The 18,111-nt window shown below is 41.1% G+C and overlaps 2 protein-coding genes across 4 annotated transcripts in view; one reads left to right on the top strand and one right to left on the bottom strand.

Moving 5' to 3' along the window:
- Nucleotides 1-6,517, bottom strand: part of LOC125322353 — a 49,368-nt gene extending 42,851 nt beyond the window's left edge. Inside the window, exons 1-3 of the mRNA XM_048296006.1 lie at nt 6,437-6,517; nt 5,947-6,237; nt 5,669-5,834 (exon numbers count right to left, since the gene is read on the bottom strand). Coding sequence (XP_048151963.1) covers nt 5,669-5,834; nt 5,947-6,237; nt 6,437-6,517 — 538 coding nt within the window. The remainder of the gene's footprint in view (nt 1-5,668; nt 5,835-5,946; nt 6,238-6,436) is intronic.
- The window catches only part of ZFAND3 (zinc finger AN1-type containing 3), a 136,555-nt gene continuing 124,655 nt past the window's right edge, over nt 6,212-18,111 (top strand). Inside the window, exon 1 of one of the 3 annotated variants that reach the window (XM_048296605.1) lies at nt 6,212-6,285. Coding sequence is in view for 2 of the 3 variants with exons in the window: in XM_048296604.1 (XP_048152561.1) it covers nt 6,813-6,883 (71 nt within the window). In the remaining variant the exon portion in view is untranslated. Of the gene's footprint in view, nt 6,286-6,738; nt 6,884-18,111 lie in introns of those variants that run through there. The other 2 variants (XM_048296604.1, XM_048296603.1) reach the window with 2 other exon arrangements.

The following is an 18,111-nucleotide window of genomic DNA, read 5'->3' on the forward strand; positions in this document are numbered from 1 at the left end:
GAAACACCAGGTCAGAAGTCAGAGAATTAATAAACCTATTGAGGTGCCAAGAAATATGTTCAGTTGCCGTGTCCCTGGGGCTGACATCTTCAGAGCAGTGGAGAAAAGCGCAGAAATAGCTTATATTCAAACAGATTACCAGGGCAGGCACCTTCCAATCTAATGAAGGCTGAACTTTTTCATATTTATACAAGATGAGATTTTATAATGCTTCTTTATCTGTGTTGCAGTAGGACCCAGAAGACCTAGGTGCAGACAAGATCCCTTTGCACAAGGCATTATGAAAATGCTGAAGACAAGTAAAGAAAACAGAATATATAAATATTACTAATATTCTACCTTTCCATTTAACCATACTCTTTTGGCCTAAGCTGCTTTTTCAAATGGAAGGACAAGTATAGTGCTTTATTAATTTTTACCCATGTAATTTATAAACCAAGTAGTTGCAGCAAAGATGATTTGGGATACCACTGTTGAGCAAACCTGGACACTGTGGCAGAGGAAGCAAGTCCTGGGAGGTGCTTATAGGAGCACCCAAGGCATGAGTTCTGCAAGATGGCAGAGACTCTGCATCACTTGCTATACTGGGAGTTGAGCAATGAGAATGGTATTACTAGATCTGCAGGTGCCTTCTTGTGTGACCCAAGGCAGCTTGTTTCACTTTCCAAAGCTGCTGTCCTCCTGGTAAAATTGCTGTTAACAATGCTTACCTTTTAATTTTTATAAAAAAAAGTCCTGGAGATCATTTGCTAAAAAGAACATTCAAAGGCTAAGAATGGTCTTTGCTAAGCCTGCCATCCAGCACCAGGAAATGCCTAGCACAAATTCAGCATCATTACAGATTCATAAGTCTCATGGTTTCTAATAATAATGAAAGTCTCACTTATATAGAACATAGAACCATTGCATCATTTAGGTTGGAAAAGACCTTTAAGATCACTGTGTTCAACCGTTAACCCAGCACTGCCACTAAGCCATGTCCCAAAACGCCACATCTATGTCTTTTAACATCTGCAGGTTTATTTTTCTGTGAGCGATTTCAGAATTAGTGGTTGTCACCCCACTGTGTGAGGTCACTACTCACTATTGTTTTCTAGGCATCCTCACTCCTTTTACTAAATCATGTCTAATATTCTGATTTTTTATTTGGAATATTTTATCTGGCATTTTCAGACTAGCCTAGAATGTTTGTTTAATTGCACTCTAATTTTTCCATTTGTGCTTTTTTCAAAGTGCCCTGGATTACATAAGGGGCAGAGAGGGGAAGTAATACATGTGTGAAAAAAATAAAAGTATTATTAGTTGCCTCTGGCTTAGTCATAATAATGCAAATTGCACCTGGTTAAGAATTTTCTCTTTGACCTTGGACCCTCCATCCAGCCATTAATTGCAAAGAAATGGCACTCTCTTAGTCACAGTAATAGCAACAACAGCAACTTTTCATTTCTAAAAACACCATCCAATAAAGATTCCTTTACCAGAGTGCCCATGAGATTATTGTTTCCACTTGAGAAAATGAAACTGAGACACAAAGACACTTAAAATAACCAGAAGAATGTCGAAGTCCCAACTTGAAATTCTGTGTTGTAATTACTTAAACTTGTCCTTTAGTTTTCAAGCTTATGTTTTATTTTTTAAAAAGACAGAGCTACAAAAACCTTCTAATCTGCATGACTCATAAATTGTTAATTCATGAGTGGTAAATTTTTTTTTTTTTTTTTGCTTTCTCAACACAAGCAGTGTTGAGAGCCAAGATGAGTTCAGCTTGCCTTCTTTAATCTGGAGCCTTCCTTCAAGCAGCAAAGAAAACTGAGTTGGATTCACTGAAGCCCAGGCCAGAGGCTAAGGTGCAGGCACTTCTCTCTTCAGACAGCTTGCACTGACACCTAACTTACACTAAATGAATAAGCAAATGTTGAGGCATTCAGCTGGATCACACCCTGCCAGGCCAGGTGCATACAAAAACCAAGGTATGCGGAGAAAATGAGATGAGCTATGCAGTGAGGAGCAGGCATTTGCAAGCCTGGCAGCCTCAGTCCTGATTCAGCCAGCCTTTGGCACAGTTCAGTCACCTTTTCCGAGGTCAGATCCATGTTGCTGACTTGCTGCAGGTTAATGCCTTCATGGTCTGCAGCCCATGCCCTGAGCTCTAGTGAATCATCATAATTGTTCACTTTTATCGTTTGCTGTGGCTAGAGCTCAGACATGTCCTCTCTGCTGCCCTTTCTCACACGCTCATTTTATTTCTCAGCCTCAGTACAGGTTCTAACAAGAATGATCTTCCAAAAAAAAAAGGATTTCATTAAGAATATCTGCCTACTGAAGAGGAATAAAAAGTGGTGATTATTTCAATCAGTTCAAGAGTCTGTCAAACAGACTGGCATCACGAGTCACTTTTATCATTTCATGGTAATTTAGATCTCAAGATGAGAAGAAGATGTACAATACTTGTGACATTCTCCACCTGCTCCACTTTAGGGTTGTGCACATGTATCTCAGTCAAGCAATCATGTTTATACTAAAATAAACCACCCCCAAATGTTCTGATTATATACAGGTATAACCTTTTCTAGCATACTGAGGAAAAAAAAGAAAGGGAGCACTTAAGAAACAATGGTATTTAATTGATGCTTCTAAATTTGGTGGAGTTTTGCCTCCTAATTCTGTGAGGTCCATTACCTCATCTAATCCTGCAATAGCGTCCTGCTGAGAATGAGCTAGAAGTGAACCTCAGTAAGAGGTTAAAAATAAGACTTCACCATGAGAACATTTTCTGCATATGTCCTAAGAATTTCTCTCCTTAGAGACACCAGTTTGTATTTTTTACTAAATTCTGTGTGTCCTGCTAGCAAATACCTTCTATTTTTGTTGACAATTTAAAATAAGAATGTATGGTTATAATCTCTCAAATGGCCAGACAGTAAACATTAGATTTTTCAAGTATTTCAGTGTCTGCAGCCTGTATTTTGGCTGCTTTTCTCCGTATTCTCTGAATTGTCTGCAAAAATATGCCTGGAGAATAGCTGCAGGGTTACTCATTAAAAAGGATTAGCACCTTCCCCATCTCTTTCATGCATTCAGATACTCAGAACTAAAATTGCATGAGCTGTTTCTCTTGTTAAGTACTTAAACTGTTGCTCACTACTCCTGGCATCACTCTTCTCCAAATTACCTTCCCATCACTCAGTAGGTTTTTTCCCCTACATAATGCAAGTTTACAATGCATATTTGCTTCTAAAGGTTGAAACATGCTTTGCTGTATCTGGACCATTTGATGACTTTCTGCATATGAATATTCCCGGCCCTGTCCAACTAGCATGCTGCATATCTCTCCATGTGTTTCCTAAGTGCTGTTTATCCATTTGTCTGTGGATCCTTGTACATTGTTGAGAAAGCATCCAGGGCCTGGACTCTGGATGAAAAAAGCCAGAGAAAATGTCAGTTAGCACTGAAACTCCTCAGGGACCAGAGGTCTGCCTCAAGAGGGGATCTGTTGGAGGGAGAGCCTGCACACTGAATGGAGGCTGCAATGCCCTGTTCATGACTGCATTAATTTTAGATCAGCTGAACCAGTTTTCTCCTTGCCAGCCTCTAAAGAAGCATCGCTCAGCCGTACTTTCCCTCGCTGCCACATTTCAACACAAAAACAGGCTTTCTGGTGGTTGCAAATGGATGGATGTGATTAGCAGACACATGACACAAATCAAAACATTAAAGGGTTTAGAAAAGCAGGTGCAGATTAACACACTGAATTTGCAGGAAACTACGCTGAACTGATACATTGGCAATTTTCTGTTGTCTAAACAAAGTAGGAAATACCACAGATATACAACAGCAGTGTTGCAAAGGTCATATTAAAAAAAAAAAAAAAAAAAGGCCAAATACATTATTACAAACATGGCATGAAATCAAAGCACATGCTCTCCCCTCTTCTCTGTCCCACAGTATTCAACTGCACTATAATCCTGAAGTCCATCACGTGTGCATGTCCCTGAGATTATTCTTCCTTAGGGCATTAGTAGTAGCCAGAGTTAGTTGTGTCTCTTCATTGGCATCACGCTTAATACGTGTTTGCTTTGTGGAATAACACTGTCCCTAAACTCATGTTTTTCTTTGTGTTTAACTTTGGAGTGAATTACTGCACCCTTGCAGGGTTTTTAAAAATCTGAACTCCTTGGAAAACTGGAAATTTTACATTATCCCAACATCACTTTACAAAACTATAGACCCATAGAATAGCCTGGGTTGGAAGGGACTTAAAGATAGATCATCTAATTCCAACCCCCCTGCCACAGGCAGGGACTCATTTCACTAGACCAGTGCTCAGAGCCCCATCCAAGCTGGCCTGGAACACTCCCAGGGATGGAACATCCACAGTTTCTCTAGGCAACCTGTTCCAGGGCCTCACCACTCCCACAGATAAATATTTTTTTCTTATTATCTAATCTAAATCTACCCTCTGTCAGTTTAAAGCCATTCCCCCTTGCCCTTCTCCCTACGTGCCCGTGTAAATAGACTCTCTCCTTCTTTCTTGTAGGCTCCCTTCAGGTACTAAAAGCCACGGCTTATTTGAAATGACACAAAAGCACTGAGCAGAGAGAATGCTTCTCCACAACACTTGTAACGCTAACTCAGTATGAGCTTACCATAATAGCAATTATAGACATAAAGCCTATTAGATCATCTTTAAAAGCCACTCCTTGTCTGAGGGGAGTTTACAGCTTCTGGTAGTAGTACAGGTACCCAGCACGAAAGAGACCATTTAAGTTTCCAGTTGACTTAGTGGCTTAAAGGGCTGAGTTTAACAAGGCCAGGGCTATTTTTTTGCATGTACTCGCTTCTCTTGGTACCCTCAGCAGTTCAGCTGTGTCCCCAGAGAGCTTTGCCAAGAGGCAGCCCTGGTGCTTCAGTGCACAGGGTGGGCTGCAGCCACAGACACTTTAGAGGGCAGACAGCTGCATCAGTGGGGAGTCAGGCAACCGCAGACTACAACAGTTTGATAAAATCACCATCATTAGTAAACTGTCACGAACCAGCCTCTTCACAAGAGGTCTGTTTACGTGATTTCAATTAAATTCCAACTTTTTAATCAAAAGTTTTAAGTATGTGTGTATCTGTACTTTGTTATTGCTTTTTTTCTGTCATGAATTAATTTGATAAAAAAATGCTTTAGGAAGCTTAATATTAAAGCCATAATACCGCTGACAGAATTAAGTAGTTGTTCACAAAGATCCACATACTCTAAACTTTGTTAAGAATGTTTATTATTTTCAAAGTTTAATAACCTTAGTTTTAATTGCAAAGCAAAAATCCAAGTATAAGACCTGCAACAGCAGTCGGGAATAGATCAAAATCCCACCTTCATTAATGCCACACCAAGTATTGGTGTCACCAATTGTCACACCACACATTTTCCACTCAGATCTGAAATTTCTGGGGGAGGGGGTGGTCACCACTATTTTCCATTTCAGACAAAACCAAGGTAGAGAGAGCGCAAGGCTGTAACTTGCTCAGTATTATTGGCTAAACCAGTACCAGAAGTACAATCCCCATTACTCAGCCCACAAGTCCAGATGCTGGAAATTCCCCTCTCCTTTCCTGTCCGTCAAAGGGCGGCAGCCAGTAATGACCGTGCCCGCTGTGCTCTTCCCTCCCTGCCATACCTTACCTCTTGCAGGTCCCAGAGAATGGGGCCAGAGCAGCCTGCCTTCAGCCAGCCCACAGCTCCGTGTCCTCACGCAGCAAATGGTGTTTACCACAGGCGAGGAGACCCCCGAGTACGTCAAAAACCTACACGGCTTTATTTCGGACTGAGGGAAACCCAGGACGAACGTCTACAGAATAAGAAGGGAAATAGAAGGCCAAACGTCGCCCTCGGGGCCCTCCAGACCTCCCTCCAAGCGGAGCCCACAGGGAACAAGTCCCTGTCCTCTCCCTGCACCGTACCGGAGCCCCCCAGAGCCGCCCAGCCTCCGGGGAGAGCTCCCGAGCGCGCACAGCCGGCCCAGCCCCGGCACACTGCGCTGGCAGCGACCAGGACAAGTGAAAGATATTCAGTATCCCCCCCCATAGCGAAGAAGCCCCCGGCACTGCGGGAGCGGCAGCCCGGGACAGCCCCAGCCCGGCCCCCGGGGACCCGCTCCCTCCGACCGACTTCCGCGTCGGGGACCCGTCTGCGCATGTGCGAGCGGCACCGGCACCCCCCCCCCACCCCACCGGCCGTCCCTGGCTGTACCACTGTGTACCCAACGTACGGGTAGAGGCAAAGGAGGGGAGCGGTTCCAGGTAGCTCTGCGGGCCTCAGCCCCGCCTGAGGCTCCTCATGGAGAAACCTGTTCTCTTCTCGAGACTACGGGTGCCCTCCAAACTCGCTTCTCACCCAGCTCCCGCACGCGATCTACCCCAACTTCCCCCGGGGATGTCCTGTGGTACATGCCGCTCCCAGCTGATTCGGTAGCTTGACGAAACCATTGCGCTCAGGACGGGGGGAGCCACGGTGCCGGAGGGGGGAACGCATTGTTGCGCGAGGGGCCGAACGGCGCTCCGGGGAGGGCGGGCGCGCGCCGCTGCGGCACCGGAGCGGTCACCGGCACCGGCGGGCGGGCGGCGCCGCCGCACGGAGCTCCGCGTTCCCGTGGCGCCCCGTCTCCGCTCCCCTGCCCGCCCCACCGGCAGGGCGCGGCCGGGCCCCCCCGCGCCCTCCCCTCCGCCGCCTCCCCAGTGGTGCCGCCCGGCTCCAGCTGACCGGCCTGGAATCCCGGCCGGGAGCCGCGCGCCCCCCGCCCGCCGCCGCCCCGCGCCCCGGCCCCACCATGGGAGACGCCGGCAGCGAGCGCAGCAAGGCGCCCAGCCTGCCCCCGCGCTGCCCCTGCGGCTTCTGGGGGTGAGCCGGGCCCGGGGCTGGGCTGGGGCGGAGAGGGACGGAGGGGGGCGGGCGGCCAGGCGAAGGGCGAGGCGGCGGGGGGCCGCGGCCGGGCGGGGGGGGGGGACGGGCCAGGTCGTAACCCCGGCCTCGGGCCTGTGGCGGGGCTCGAGCCCGCAGCTCGGCGCGGGGAGGGGGCGGCCCCTGGCCCCTGCCGGGCGGGCCGCGGGGGTTTCCCCCCCTCGGAAGAGGGATGTCGCCCTGCCTGTGGGTGCCGCGTCCCGGGGGGCCTGGGCCGCGGTGTCGGCGGTGGCTCTTGGCTTAGAGGCAGCGGGTGTCCCGGGGGGAGGTGGCTGCGCTGCCCCCGGGCGCGGCGAGGAGGGGGTGCCGAGGCCGCCCGCGGCCCCCCCGCTGCCCGGACACTGCGGCCTTCCCGGCAGCCCGGCGGGGGAGGCCCGACCGCTTCCCCAGGCACGCAGGTTTCCTGGAGAGGCCGCCCCTCCTCTGGGGCTGCGGGCTGCGCTCGGGGGCCTGCGTTTAGCTCCTCAAAGGCGCAGATGAGTAATGCGGGCCCCTGGGTGCCCTGCTGGGTGTCCCTGACACATCCCTACCCTGTGCCCGGGAACGGGGAGCTGTTGCTACAATTCACGCAGGGCAGCATAACTAATGAGGGAAAAAGGCTAAGGACAAAAACATACTTCTTTCTCCACCTTATGAAAGCGAAGTGGTTCATAATAGATAAGGCCCTTGTTAGCTGTTTGCTGATACCCTTTTAGGAAGAAGGAAGTAGGGGTCATTCCTGGTTGCCAAAGGCGAAAAAAAAGAGTAAACCTGTTCCTTCCTAAACTACCACCTCTAGGGTCATGTCTGTTGAAGATATTTCCGTTACTAATTTTTTTTTTTTTAAATCAGATGTGCCATGGGAGATGGTATTCTGGCAGGTACACATTGTCATAAAGTGCCTTTAGTGCCTATCACAGCAACATTAGTCCCTAATGTTCTTATTTATGGAAAATTCAAAGAATATGTGACTAAATAGACTTTTCAGGGCCCACCGGAGATTTACACTTGTCTGTGATTGTACCTTCTTGGGATTTATGTCATGCAGTTTAAGGTACTCGGGGGAAGTGGAGGCTGAGAGAAAAGAGATGCAATAAGAGTGATTTAGTGATGTCACTGTACATTTGGTTGGTTTATTGAAGTGGCAGGATTTTAAATGAAATTCTATTTTTGAGTTATGACAGAAGCCTGAATTGCAACAAATGCCATGGCCCTGTTGGGAGTGATCTTGCAAGACAGATTATAAACACATAGTAAATTATTTTGTTTATTTTTGTTTTGTTAGGTTCCCATACTTGGGTCTGATATTTTTTATAAAGTAATGGAGAACGAGTTTTTGCTATCTCTAATACAGTGCACTGACTTCTGTAACATGATACTTATGGGAGAATTGTAGAAAGTTGAAAGTGAACTTTTTCTTTGGGCTCAACTTCTTGGCTAGTTCAGCATGTTTAGATAATGAGAAGAAAATCTGGTGCTTTGTGTTCAAGGATCTGCTTAATGGTTACAGGAGGCTCTCAAGAAAACCGATTGCTTTTAAAACTGATTTTTTTTTTTTAACATGCTTCCCTTGCACAAGTAGATATCAAGTGATATTTTTTTGCCCTCCCTTTTTTGTTCCCCTTCAGAGTGCCATCCATGCAATGGTGGTTTTGTGTGATAATTTTGAAAGACAGCACTGTGGAACAAACCCCTCACTTTTTCCACCAATACAGTGAATGGATTAGCCTGCTTTTCAGTCTCTAAGTGTTTGCCAGGTGCATTTTAATACACAGTGGCAAAATACATATCTATTTTTCCACTTTAAAAAAACTGTGCTGTCAGTTTCCAGAGTTGATTGCTGTACTTCTCAGTCCTGAAAAAGCTTAAGTGTCTACATGACCTTATTTACCTAGGCCTTGCTAGTGCTTGAACGAATTGTCTGGTAAATCAGTGCAGATGTGCCTTTCTATTGAAGTTGCATTGTCAGGAGTTCTTAAGGGGTTACAGTTTTATGCCAGCTTTCTGAAGTAAGTTGTGATAGCAAAAAGACTTACGTTCATCTGAAGTTGAAATTCTGCCTCTCCAGATGTCAGCTAGGGTTATGACCAGCAACATGTCTAAAGACAGCATCTTATCTGTGACTTTCATGTCATCTTAATGTCTGTCAAGTCACGTTTTGGAACAACAGGGCCAGGACATTTAAAGCTATGAAAACTTGTAATTTAAAGCAGTAGTTTCCATTAAATTTGTAAATGAAGTGATGCAGAGGAAGAGTTTTGCTTGTGTTTCCTGGTCCCTGTCCGTGCAATGGTTGAGAACCATTTCACAGTTCTTCTTGAGTGAGCCCAAGCCACATAGGCAGCAGAGCAAGTCTGTGTCCGGGGGGGTCAAACAATAAGGTCTAGATTTTACCAGGTATAAAAGATGAATTTTTTTTTTTTTATTTTTAAATTGATTTTATGCAGTGCTTAGCTAGGACTGTTCATAGTAAGATGCATGCTTTCTGCAGTAAGCCACAGTGACAGGAAACATTAAGGAGAAGACTGAAAGGAGTATTAAAATTGAAGTAAGCTGTGGGTTACTGTGCTAAGGCTTGCCCATTGGTTGAACAGGGAAAGCAGCTCCAGAGACACATGCTGATAGTGGTGGCATGCAAAGAGATTACAGGAGCAGACTAGTATGTACTATTGAACTGAAGTTGGAGGGGTTCTTCTTTTAAAAGACTTGGGTTTATATTAGAAATTCAGATCCTCTAGGTTTCAAGAATCTCTAGAGACTGGAAAACTACTAAACTCTTGATGTTTCAAGATCTAAGAGACTGAAAAATGAACAGCTGAAAGAAGAGACTTCTGAGTGAGGCTGTTAAGAACTTCTGAAACATCTGCTTAAGGCCAACAGCTAACGTTTGCTTACCTTTTGTTGAAGATCATGGAATCCACCCTTAAATCTGCAGACTTGCCATTCTTTTTAGAATCTCCAGCCTGTCATTTCTGCTCAAGTAAAGTTTAATGGGGTACTGAGATGATCTTTATATTTTACAAAATCGTTTCAGTTACCCAGATAATCTCAATTGGGAAACTTCGTCAGTACTCATGTTATTTATGAAAAATTCACACAACTTAGTGTTTGGAAATATTTTGCTCCTCTTTCTCCCTATTTTTATATCTTCAACTTCAGTCATTAGAAATGATCTCACTATTTATTGAAATAGTCTTAGTGTACAAAGTTTGGAAAGGGTTCAGTATGCAAGTTTTTATTTTAGATTACTTCATCTAAAATATTCTGTGCTTAACTTCTGATTCTTATTACCTGGAAAAATTGTTTTTTGTTTTTCTGGTTAACAGACCAGAGAATCATAGAATCGTGTAATGTTTATTTTTTCTTAGACTACTGGATTTCAGAAACCTTTCCTTTATGGTGTATATGAACTCGAGGTTCATACATGAACATTTTACTGGATATATTATATTCCAGTTAAGCTTTTTTGCTTATTAAAGATGAGGGATTCTTTAATGACCTACATGTTGGCAATTTCCCTTTGGCTTTTAAAGGACTCCATGAAGGTTTCACATGTGAGTGAAGCCATCAGAGGGCTAGGGATACTACTGTTAAAGGGTTATATGCACAGAAGGGACTTGTAAGCTGGTGGTAGCATATACTGTGAAAGGAGTATGTCAGAGAGGGTAATACTTTTACAATTGTGTTTGTACTGTAGTGACTGCTGCTTATCTTTCTTATTGTCCAGACCGATACCATACCACTGCATTTAGTGCCTAACCAGAAAAGAAGGAAATATGTTAATAGACATAAAACAAATGAATTCCATTTTTGAAATGGTGGCAGCCAGCAGGAAGTTGATTGAAAACACAGTATGATTAGTTTCATCTCATCTTAGTTCTGGCAACTATAAGATACTGTAGTCAGCTAAAACTGATAGCAATATTATTTGAGTAGATGCCAGCGGGGGTTTTGCAGGATGTTACCATTTGCTCTGCCTTTCTCGGGCACTGCGTGCATCATATGTGATGAGACGCTGTGCCCCAAGCATTCTGTGCAGGCCCAATTCAGAGTTTATTTCCGAGTCTGGATTTTCCAGTTGCTTGTGTATCATCAGGTCCTTGCCATGCCAATCTGGCTCTTTTCTCAATTTTGTTTGCTAAAATTAAACATTTAATCAAATGGTGACTCATTTAACATAAGCATGTTGAGTTTTTGAGTGTATATCACCAAAGCTTGCTTTTAGCTTCTAAACAAACAATGGTTATATATATGCCATTTAGAAGTCTCTTTTCTGACTAGTCTTTTCTTTTTTTGGTGATTACAGTTGTTCATTCCATAGGAACTCTCAATGTTCCTTTTTAATAAACAGTGCCTTTTTAATAAACACTGCCTAATCTCATAGGCAGTGTAGGTCATGGTGAATGCCTAATGCCTCCCTAAACCTAATTTTCCTTTCATCATTGTTGCAACCTCACATAGATGTTCCTAAATGAGGCTTGAGTAAACTGTTGAAATATGGACCATTCCCTCTGGGAATTTGTTTTCACTGGGCTTGTATCGTGCAGTTCCTTAGCCAGGCTTTCACTGGCTGGCACTTTGGATCAGATGCCGGAGTAAGCAGTGAATTTATTGGTTTATGTGAGACAGTGTACTCTATTTTGCTCTTAGGTTAGGACTAAAAATACTTGAATATTGTATTTTTTTAATATTATGCATGAATGTATTTAATAGTCTGTCAGATCCTTGGGTAAAAGAACTTGAAGCAGTTTATATTTAAAACCAGCATTAACTGCTGTAATACTACATCTACTGATGTGTTGCGCTAATCGCAGTGACAAGCTATATAACTGAAAAACAGAGTCTGATGAGAAATTGATTTATTTATGACTTTCCTACAAAGTGCTGAGTATGATAAGGGGTATTGGAGAGACACTAAAATCATTTGCTAATTTTAGATGATACTGAGAATTATAAGATAGAGAAGCCTCTGTCTGAGGAGAGAGTAGTGGTAAGGAATTGAGCTTTGTCATGTTCCCTGTTTGAATAAAAATATGCAGGATAAAGAATGATAAATTGTGATTTCCCTCGTTATACTACAACTAGAAGGACATCTCAAATAAAGTCAGAAGATAGAAATTTTTTCCACTTTTTTGTGCAGTGAACACTTGCCTCTTGCAACTGCAGTTGCAAGGTACCACATTTCTGCTGAGTTTTCCATTTGCTGTGGAAGCTTACCTTGTGAAATGAGGGTTACTGGCACTTGAAGTAAAAGCAGATGAACTGGATTTAATACTTTAACTGTAATAAGCTCTTTTCTAGGAATGTGAAAACAATGCTTTCTTTTGCAGTACTTAATAGAATAGACAAAACAGAAAGGAGATTTTGTTATTTAATGAAAACCAGCTGTTCTGGATCAGACCAAAGATACCTCCAGCCCTGTTTCTGATTTGGATGATCAGTGATGCTGAGGGAATAAGCGTAAGGACAGAGCAAACATGCAGTGATACTTATCTTGGTATACCTCCTTTGCTTCTGGCAGTCTGACATAAGGTTGTCCTCTGTTTTATAGATTTATAGCTTAGTAGGTCTTACCTATTTTTCAATAAATTTGCATAATGAATTGGTGAGGCCATATGTACTCTTGACCCTTACAATGTCCTGCAGGAAGATGTTCCATAATTTAACCATTCTCTCTATGGGGAAAAAAAGTAATTGATTTTGTTTCCTTTAAACTTGGTGTGTGATAATTCTAAGGAGTGAATAAATTCAAACAGCTGGTGTATGAGGGCGTTTTATTTAAGAAGATCCAAAAATAAGCTTGCTTGATTAAAAATGTCTGTTAACTTAGTGGAGCCAGAATTTGAGGAAAAAGCCCTCTTGCTTAAACCATGAATTTATTCAAAATCTGTATATAAAATGTTTTATAAATATTTTCTAATTTTAAATGGGTGCTGTGTTAATTATAGATGGGTGTATCCAGCGCCTTTTAATCTAATTGTAACTTCCTCATCAGTCAGAAAGAAATTCACTGTCGTAGCTGCTGTTCTTACAAGTGGAACAAACAAGGAAGAAGTAGATTGTCCTCCTTTTAGAAGCTTGGAGGAGTTAAAAGTTACTCTGTCTAGGTCACCTTCCAGGTTTCTGTCTTCCTGTGTGACAGTACCTTCTTTGTGTCTTCTGTAAACTGTGATTAGTCAAAGGTATTACTGTTTGGGCAGTGCTGACAATTACTCCACAGTTAGTGCTATGAAATATCTGTCTTAATGCTAATTGGTAAAATGTTCAAATGTTGTATGGTACCCCAGATGTGTTTTGTGTAATGCTTCATTTTGTTGGAGATGCTTTGGGTTCTCAAAACTTTATAATGGTAAGCCCAGTCAGTTGAGAGTTATAATACAGGTATCAGTTTTGGGGAAATACTGCTGCTGATTTTAATTCTATAAATTTCAAACAATTTACTACTTCTGTGGAAATTTTATGTTAATATTGTTGCTGCATGTTGGACAGCTGTTGAAGTTTCAAATTGGTGGAAGCCTCATGACTCAGTATTCCTTTTAAGGTGTTGAAATCAGTGATGCAAAACATTAACTAGAGAGAATGATCCTTGATTGATGTATTTATTGGACATGTCTGGTTTTGACTTGAATGTTTTCACTAACATGCTATATGCCATTAGTGGATTTTAATTTCTTTTTAAATTAGAAGTTACTGCATATAAATAGACACAGCCTTTCTTTAGAGCCAGTTGGTAAAAATTATGAATGTGATATACTTTCTCAACCAATTACTGCTTATGTTCTTTGAAGTTAAAAATATAATTGTGTTCATGTGTCTCCTCAAATATGCAACCTTGACTGATATAATTAACATTGTACTTGAGAAGTTAAGACAAATGTCTTGTGAGTGTTGTTGGACAGTATTTGATCTTGATTGTGTTGAAACCCATACTTGGATTAAGATAAACTTCATATTCAGTCTAGGCTGGTAAATTACATTGATACTTTCTCCCTTTTTTTTCTCCTTTTTAACTGAAGTGTCAGAAATATTTCCTGTTTTGTATAGGCAGGGCTCACTCTGCTTTTGGAAGAAGAATTGAAAATCCGGTAGTAGCTGCAGCATGAATCAACTTCTCTTAGTGATAGATCTGTGAAGAAACTTAGAGTAGCTGCAGATATTAAAATGGTATCTCCTTAGGACACTGAGAAGGCCACATAACAAAATACTGTTAAGGACACCATATGCAGTGAATAATAAATGGTTCTGAAAAACGAAACCTTTGTGTGAATGACCGCAATGGTTTCAGGCTGTGGAGATGACATTAATGTACAGAAGTGCTGGGTTGGTATTTTTAGGTTCTGCAAAAGTGCCCAATCATTATCTTCTAATTTAAGATTTTGATGTAAAGCTATTTTTGTAATAGAGGTGGATCTTTTGTTTGAAGTGGTGGAAAGTTTATATGCTTAATGAGTGTAGGAGTTAAACTTGTATTTAACACTTTTTTTAAATCTTGAAAGTCAAACAGTGTATTGTAATGCATAGCTCCATGAACTCCAAGTTATTCCTTACCTGTAGTCACAAAAACATAGTAGTTGAAGAGTTGCAGTATTCCATCAATTGGAGAAGGAAGATGTTTGCAGCTGTGTGTTCAGTTTCTGTTTATAGTGTCTGACTAGTAGCATTGTGGTAAGTGCAGTACTTGCCTGTACAGAGAGGTCGTATTAGAAAATTGTTGATGGATTTTTACACTTAATTTGTAATCTGGCATCTTCCCTGCAGCAGAGAATGCTGCTCCATGTTATTTATGAAAGACTTTTAGGTATCCTGTTTGATTCCATCTGTTTTATCTGGCTGCCATATGCATGCTATGAACTTGAACAACGTAAGTCAATGCAAGGAAGATAAATTTCAGTTTCTAAATATTGTAGTATTTTTATTAGTGTTTTAAGGGAATTTATTTCTAATATTACTTTCATCAGTGTTATGTCCTTTAATAAATGTACTTTGGCTAGTGTTGGATTTCCAGTGTTTGTGTGGTGTAAATTAGAGACTAACTGGAAGTAATGAAAAATTTTGAATGGAGATAAAAACTGGTCTTCCAAAAATAATTTTAATAAGCAGTCAGACAAACAGAGAAAAAGAGTTTGGTTGATGATTACCGTCTTTAGTTTTTGTCTCTATAGATTATATAGTGTCTAATGTTGGGTGAGGTGTTTATTTGAAGGCCTGTCCTAGTAATGTATATATTTAACTTCTGCTTGGTTGAATGTACTATTTAAGTTGAAAGTCCTATTTAAGTCCTAAGCATCTAAGGAAGGGGGAAGAGAAAGGAGCACAATTTGAAGCAGTGTTTAAAAGAACGAAAAGCAGGCTGGTTTCATGATAACCACCTAATTGTGCCCTTGGAAAAGTAGAATCCAAAGTCATGTCCTCATTGACTTAATTGCTAAAACACAACTGTCCTTCACAATATGACTGTTTCTGACATCAACTCTGTCGCCATAACTGCAGCATTTTTATCTCTAATTATATATTTAGAGGTGTCTCAGAGGAAGCTGCATATATAAAGTAGGCAAAATGCTGTCATTTAGTGAGAGTCCCTCAGTATTGGAAATTGTATTGTCCTCTAACTATTGATTAGATGCTATTTTGGTCCAAAATAATGTCAATATTAAGGAGCCTGGCTTTTTGATAAATCAGTTAACTGTCTTTGAAACTTTTTAACAAGTATCCACTATTACTCGGTGAAATGCATTTTTTAGCTGAAGCAAGAAGAGTGTTAGGTTGGGTACTGCTGACACCAGTGTGCAGGACAAGGCATTGGTGATGCTTGTTCATTGCTTAATGCCCTAGTGTTAACCTTTTCCTTAGTAATCTCCTGCAGTGAACTAATGGACAGCAATGGTTTCCAAAATTGTCCGGGTGTTAACAAATGCTTGCTTATTCATGCAGATAGGTTTCAAATGTTCCCCTGAATTGTTAACTTGTTCATCAATTTAAAATCTATTAATTTCTATTTGAAGAATAAGCTTTTGACGGTGTACTTCTATGAAGGAATTAAAGCATTTCTCAGATAGCATGTTTCTAAAATGAAGGTTCTCTCCAATTTTAATTTGCAAGCATGTTAGTATAATGATTCCATTTTTAATAGGAAAAAATATGGAAAGGATCGTAATTTAATTTTTTAAATGCTCAGAATTGTACAAAATTTAAAATACATTCTAAAATCCTTTGAAGACTCTGAAATCTTGTTTTGTTTTTTTTTTTTCTTTTTTTTTTTACATAGATATGTGGATGAACCGTCATTTGTGCTATAACTTATAAAGGGCTTTTAGGATTAGTCCATGTATACTCAGTACCTTCCCTGGGTGCTGACTCATTTTTGAACATTTGAAAGAAAGCAATTAAGAATAATATTTGAACACTTCAAATATATTTTTCTTGGCATTGAGACTTTGTGATTAATACTTCTTGGCAAAATAATTGAAATCAAACTTGCCTTGGAAATAATAATTAAAATGGAGCAAGTTGACTCATTTTATTTAAGGAAGTGGACTAACTCTGCTGCTTGTTAACTCCTGGTGTTGTCGAATACATGTGGAGTGTTTGTGATACTCCTAAGATATCTATTTTAGAGTATCATTCTTTTCCAGAATTAGTTAGATGTTAGAATGCCTCTGTGTATAGTGATGAATGTCACTATATATTCTTCTCTTCTTTTGACTGTAGTTTGTTAGCAGTTTTATTTTGGACACTGATGTGTTCCTGTTTAACTTCCTCTTGGGTACTGCTTTAGGCGTTGTGCTCTAATGCTGATTTTTTTAAAATACATCCATGTATTACAAGACTTAAGAGACTATAAACTCGTAAAGATATGGGTAGTAGGATGTTCCTTTTTTAATAAAAGTCCCCTTCTTGACATTTAAGTTTGGAAAGGATTTATTGCTGTTTCTGCTGCTGATACACTATGTGACAGTCAGTCCATGCTTTTTTCTGCATGGACTCTCTCTGTTTTCATTTGTGAATCATATATCCCCCTTCATTTAATTCCACAGTGCTTTAGGAGCTTTGAATGAGAGATGTTGTAGCAAGGACTATTTGGGAGCAAGGAGTATTTTCATTTAGAACCAGATGTTTGTTTTGAATCAGAAGTTGCTCTAGGACAATATTGACCCATTGACATGTTGTTTCCCAGGTGGTTCATCTAGAAGGAAATGTTTGTGGTGGGTGGAGGAGATCTCTTTCAATCAGAAGAGTTGCTGTGCAATTAGACAAGCAAGAGCTGCCTGCATTACGCATCTGCGAGTCTCAGGTGGTTTTGCAGCACTCTCTTGATGAAGATAGGACCCCATTATTATCCATTATTTTGTGATGCAGTCTCTCCTTTGACTATTAATGTTCTTGTGTGACTAATTCAGGAAAGACCAGAAATCTTTCTGGTGAATAATTAATGCTTCCTGTTCTGCTCAAGTGACTTGCAAAGACTGATTCAAAAGGTAAAAACAAAACCACAGTGATGTATATTACAGTGATGTATATTATTATATAGCAAATTGATGCATTATAGTATACTGAAAATTCCACCACTCAGTGGTATAACAAGAACTCCAGCATTACAGGTTAAAATTCAGTTGCCTGAGCTGAAGTTCAGCTGAAATTCAGATAACATAAAGTACTGATTAGTTTTGAAACTGCTGTAATTAGAATCCCAAAGTAAACAGATCTAGACCAGTGCTTTGAGAAACTTAAGTCTCCAGCTTTCAGAGATTGTTATAATTTTAAAAATTTTTTTTGTTGCTTTCTGTGGCTTCCCCCCCCCTTCCAGATCAAGTTTCCATCACACTCCTAGATGCTGTTGAGACAGAAACTGATTAGCTGCCTTCTTATTAGCATTCTTTTTGTCCTTATTATTTCAGTTTGCTGATTTAGCAGTGGCTTTCTGACTTCTGCTAGCAAGGTGCTTGTTGCAAACTTACATACAGAAGAGATGTTCTTTTTTTTTAATTACTATTTTTGAGGGCTATTTAAGGCCGCTAAACAACCAATGAATATTTAAATCAATTTATGGTCCAAATGGATTTATACTTCTTTTAAGGTTACCTAGTAAAATTCTGACACAAATGGAAGCTTCAAGGACTTGTATTCTGTGGCTGTCCATGAAGGCAGTTACAGAAGAGGGCATGGGAAATCATGGTGAGCATGATCCTCAT

This window comes from Corvus hawaiiensis, chromosome 3 (assembly GCF_020740725.1).
Source record: "Corvus hawaiiensis isolate bCorHaw1 chromosome 3, bCorHaw1.pri.cur, whole genome shotgun sequence".
Classification (NCBI taxonomy): Eukaryota; Metazoa; Chordata; class Aves; order Passeriformes; family Corvidae; genus Corvus; species Corvus hawaiiensis.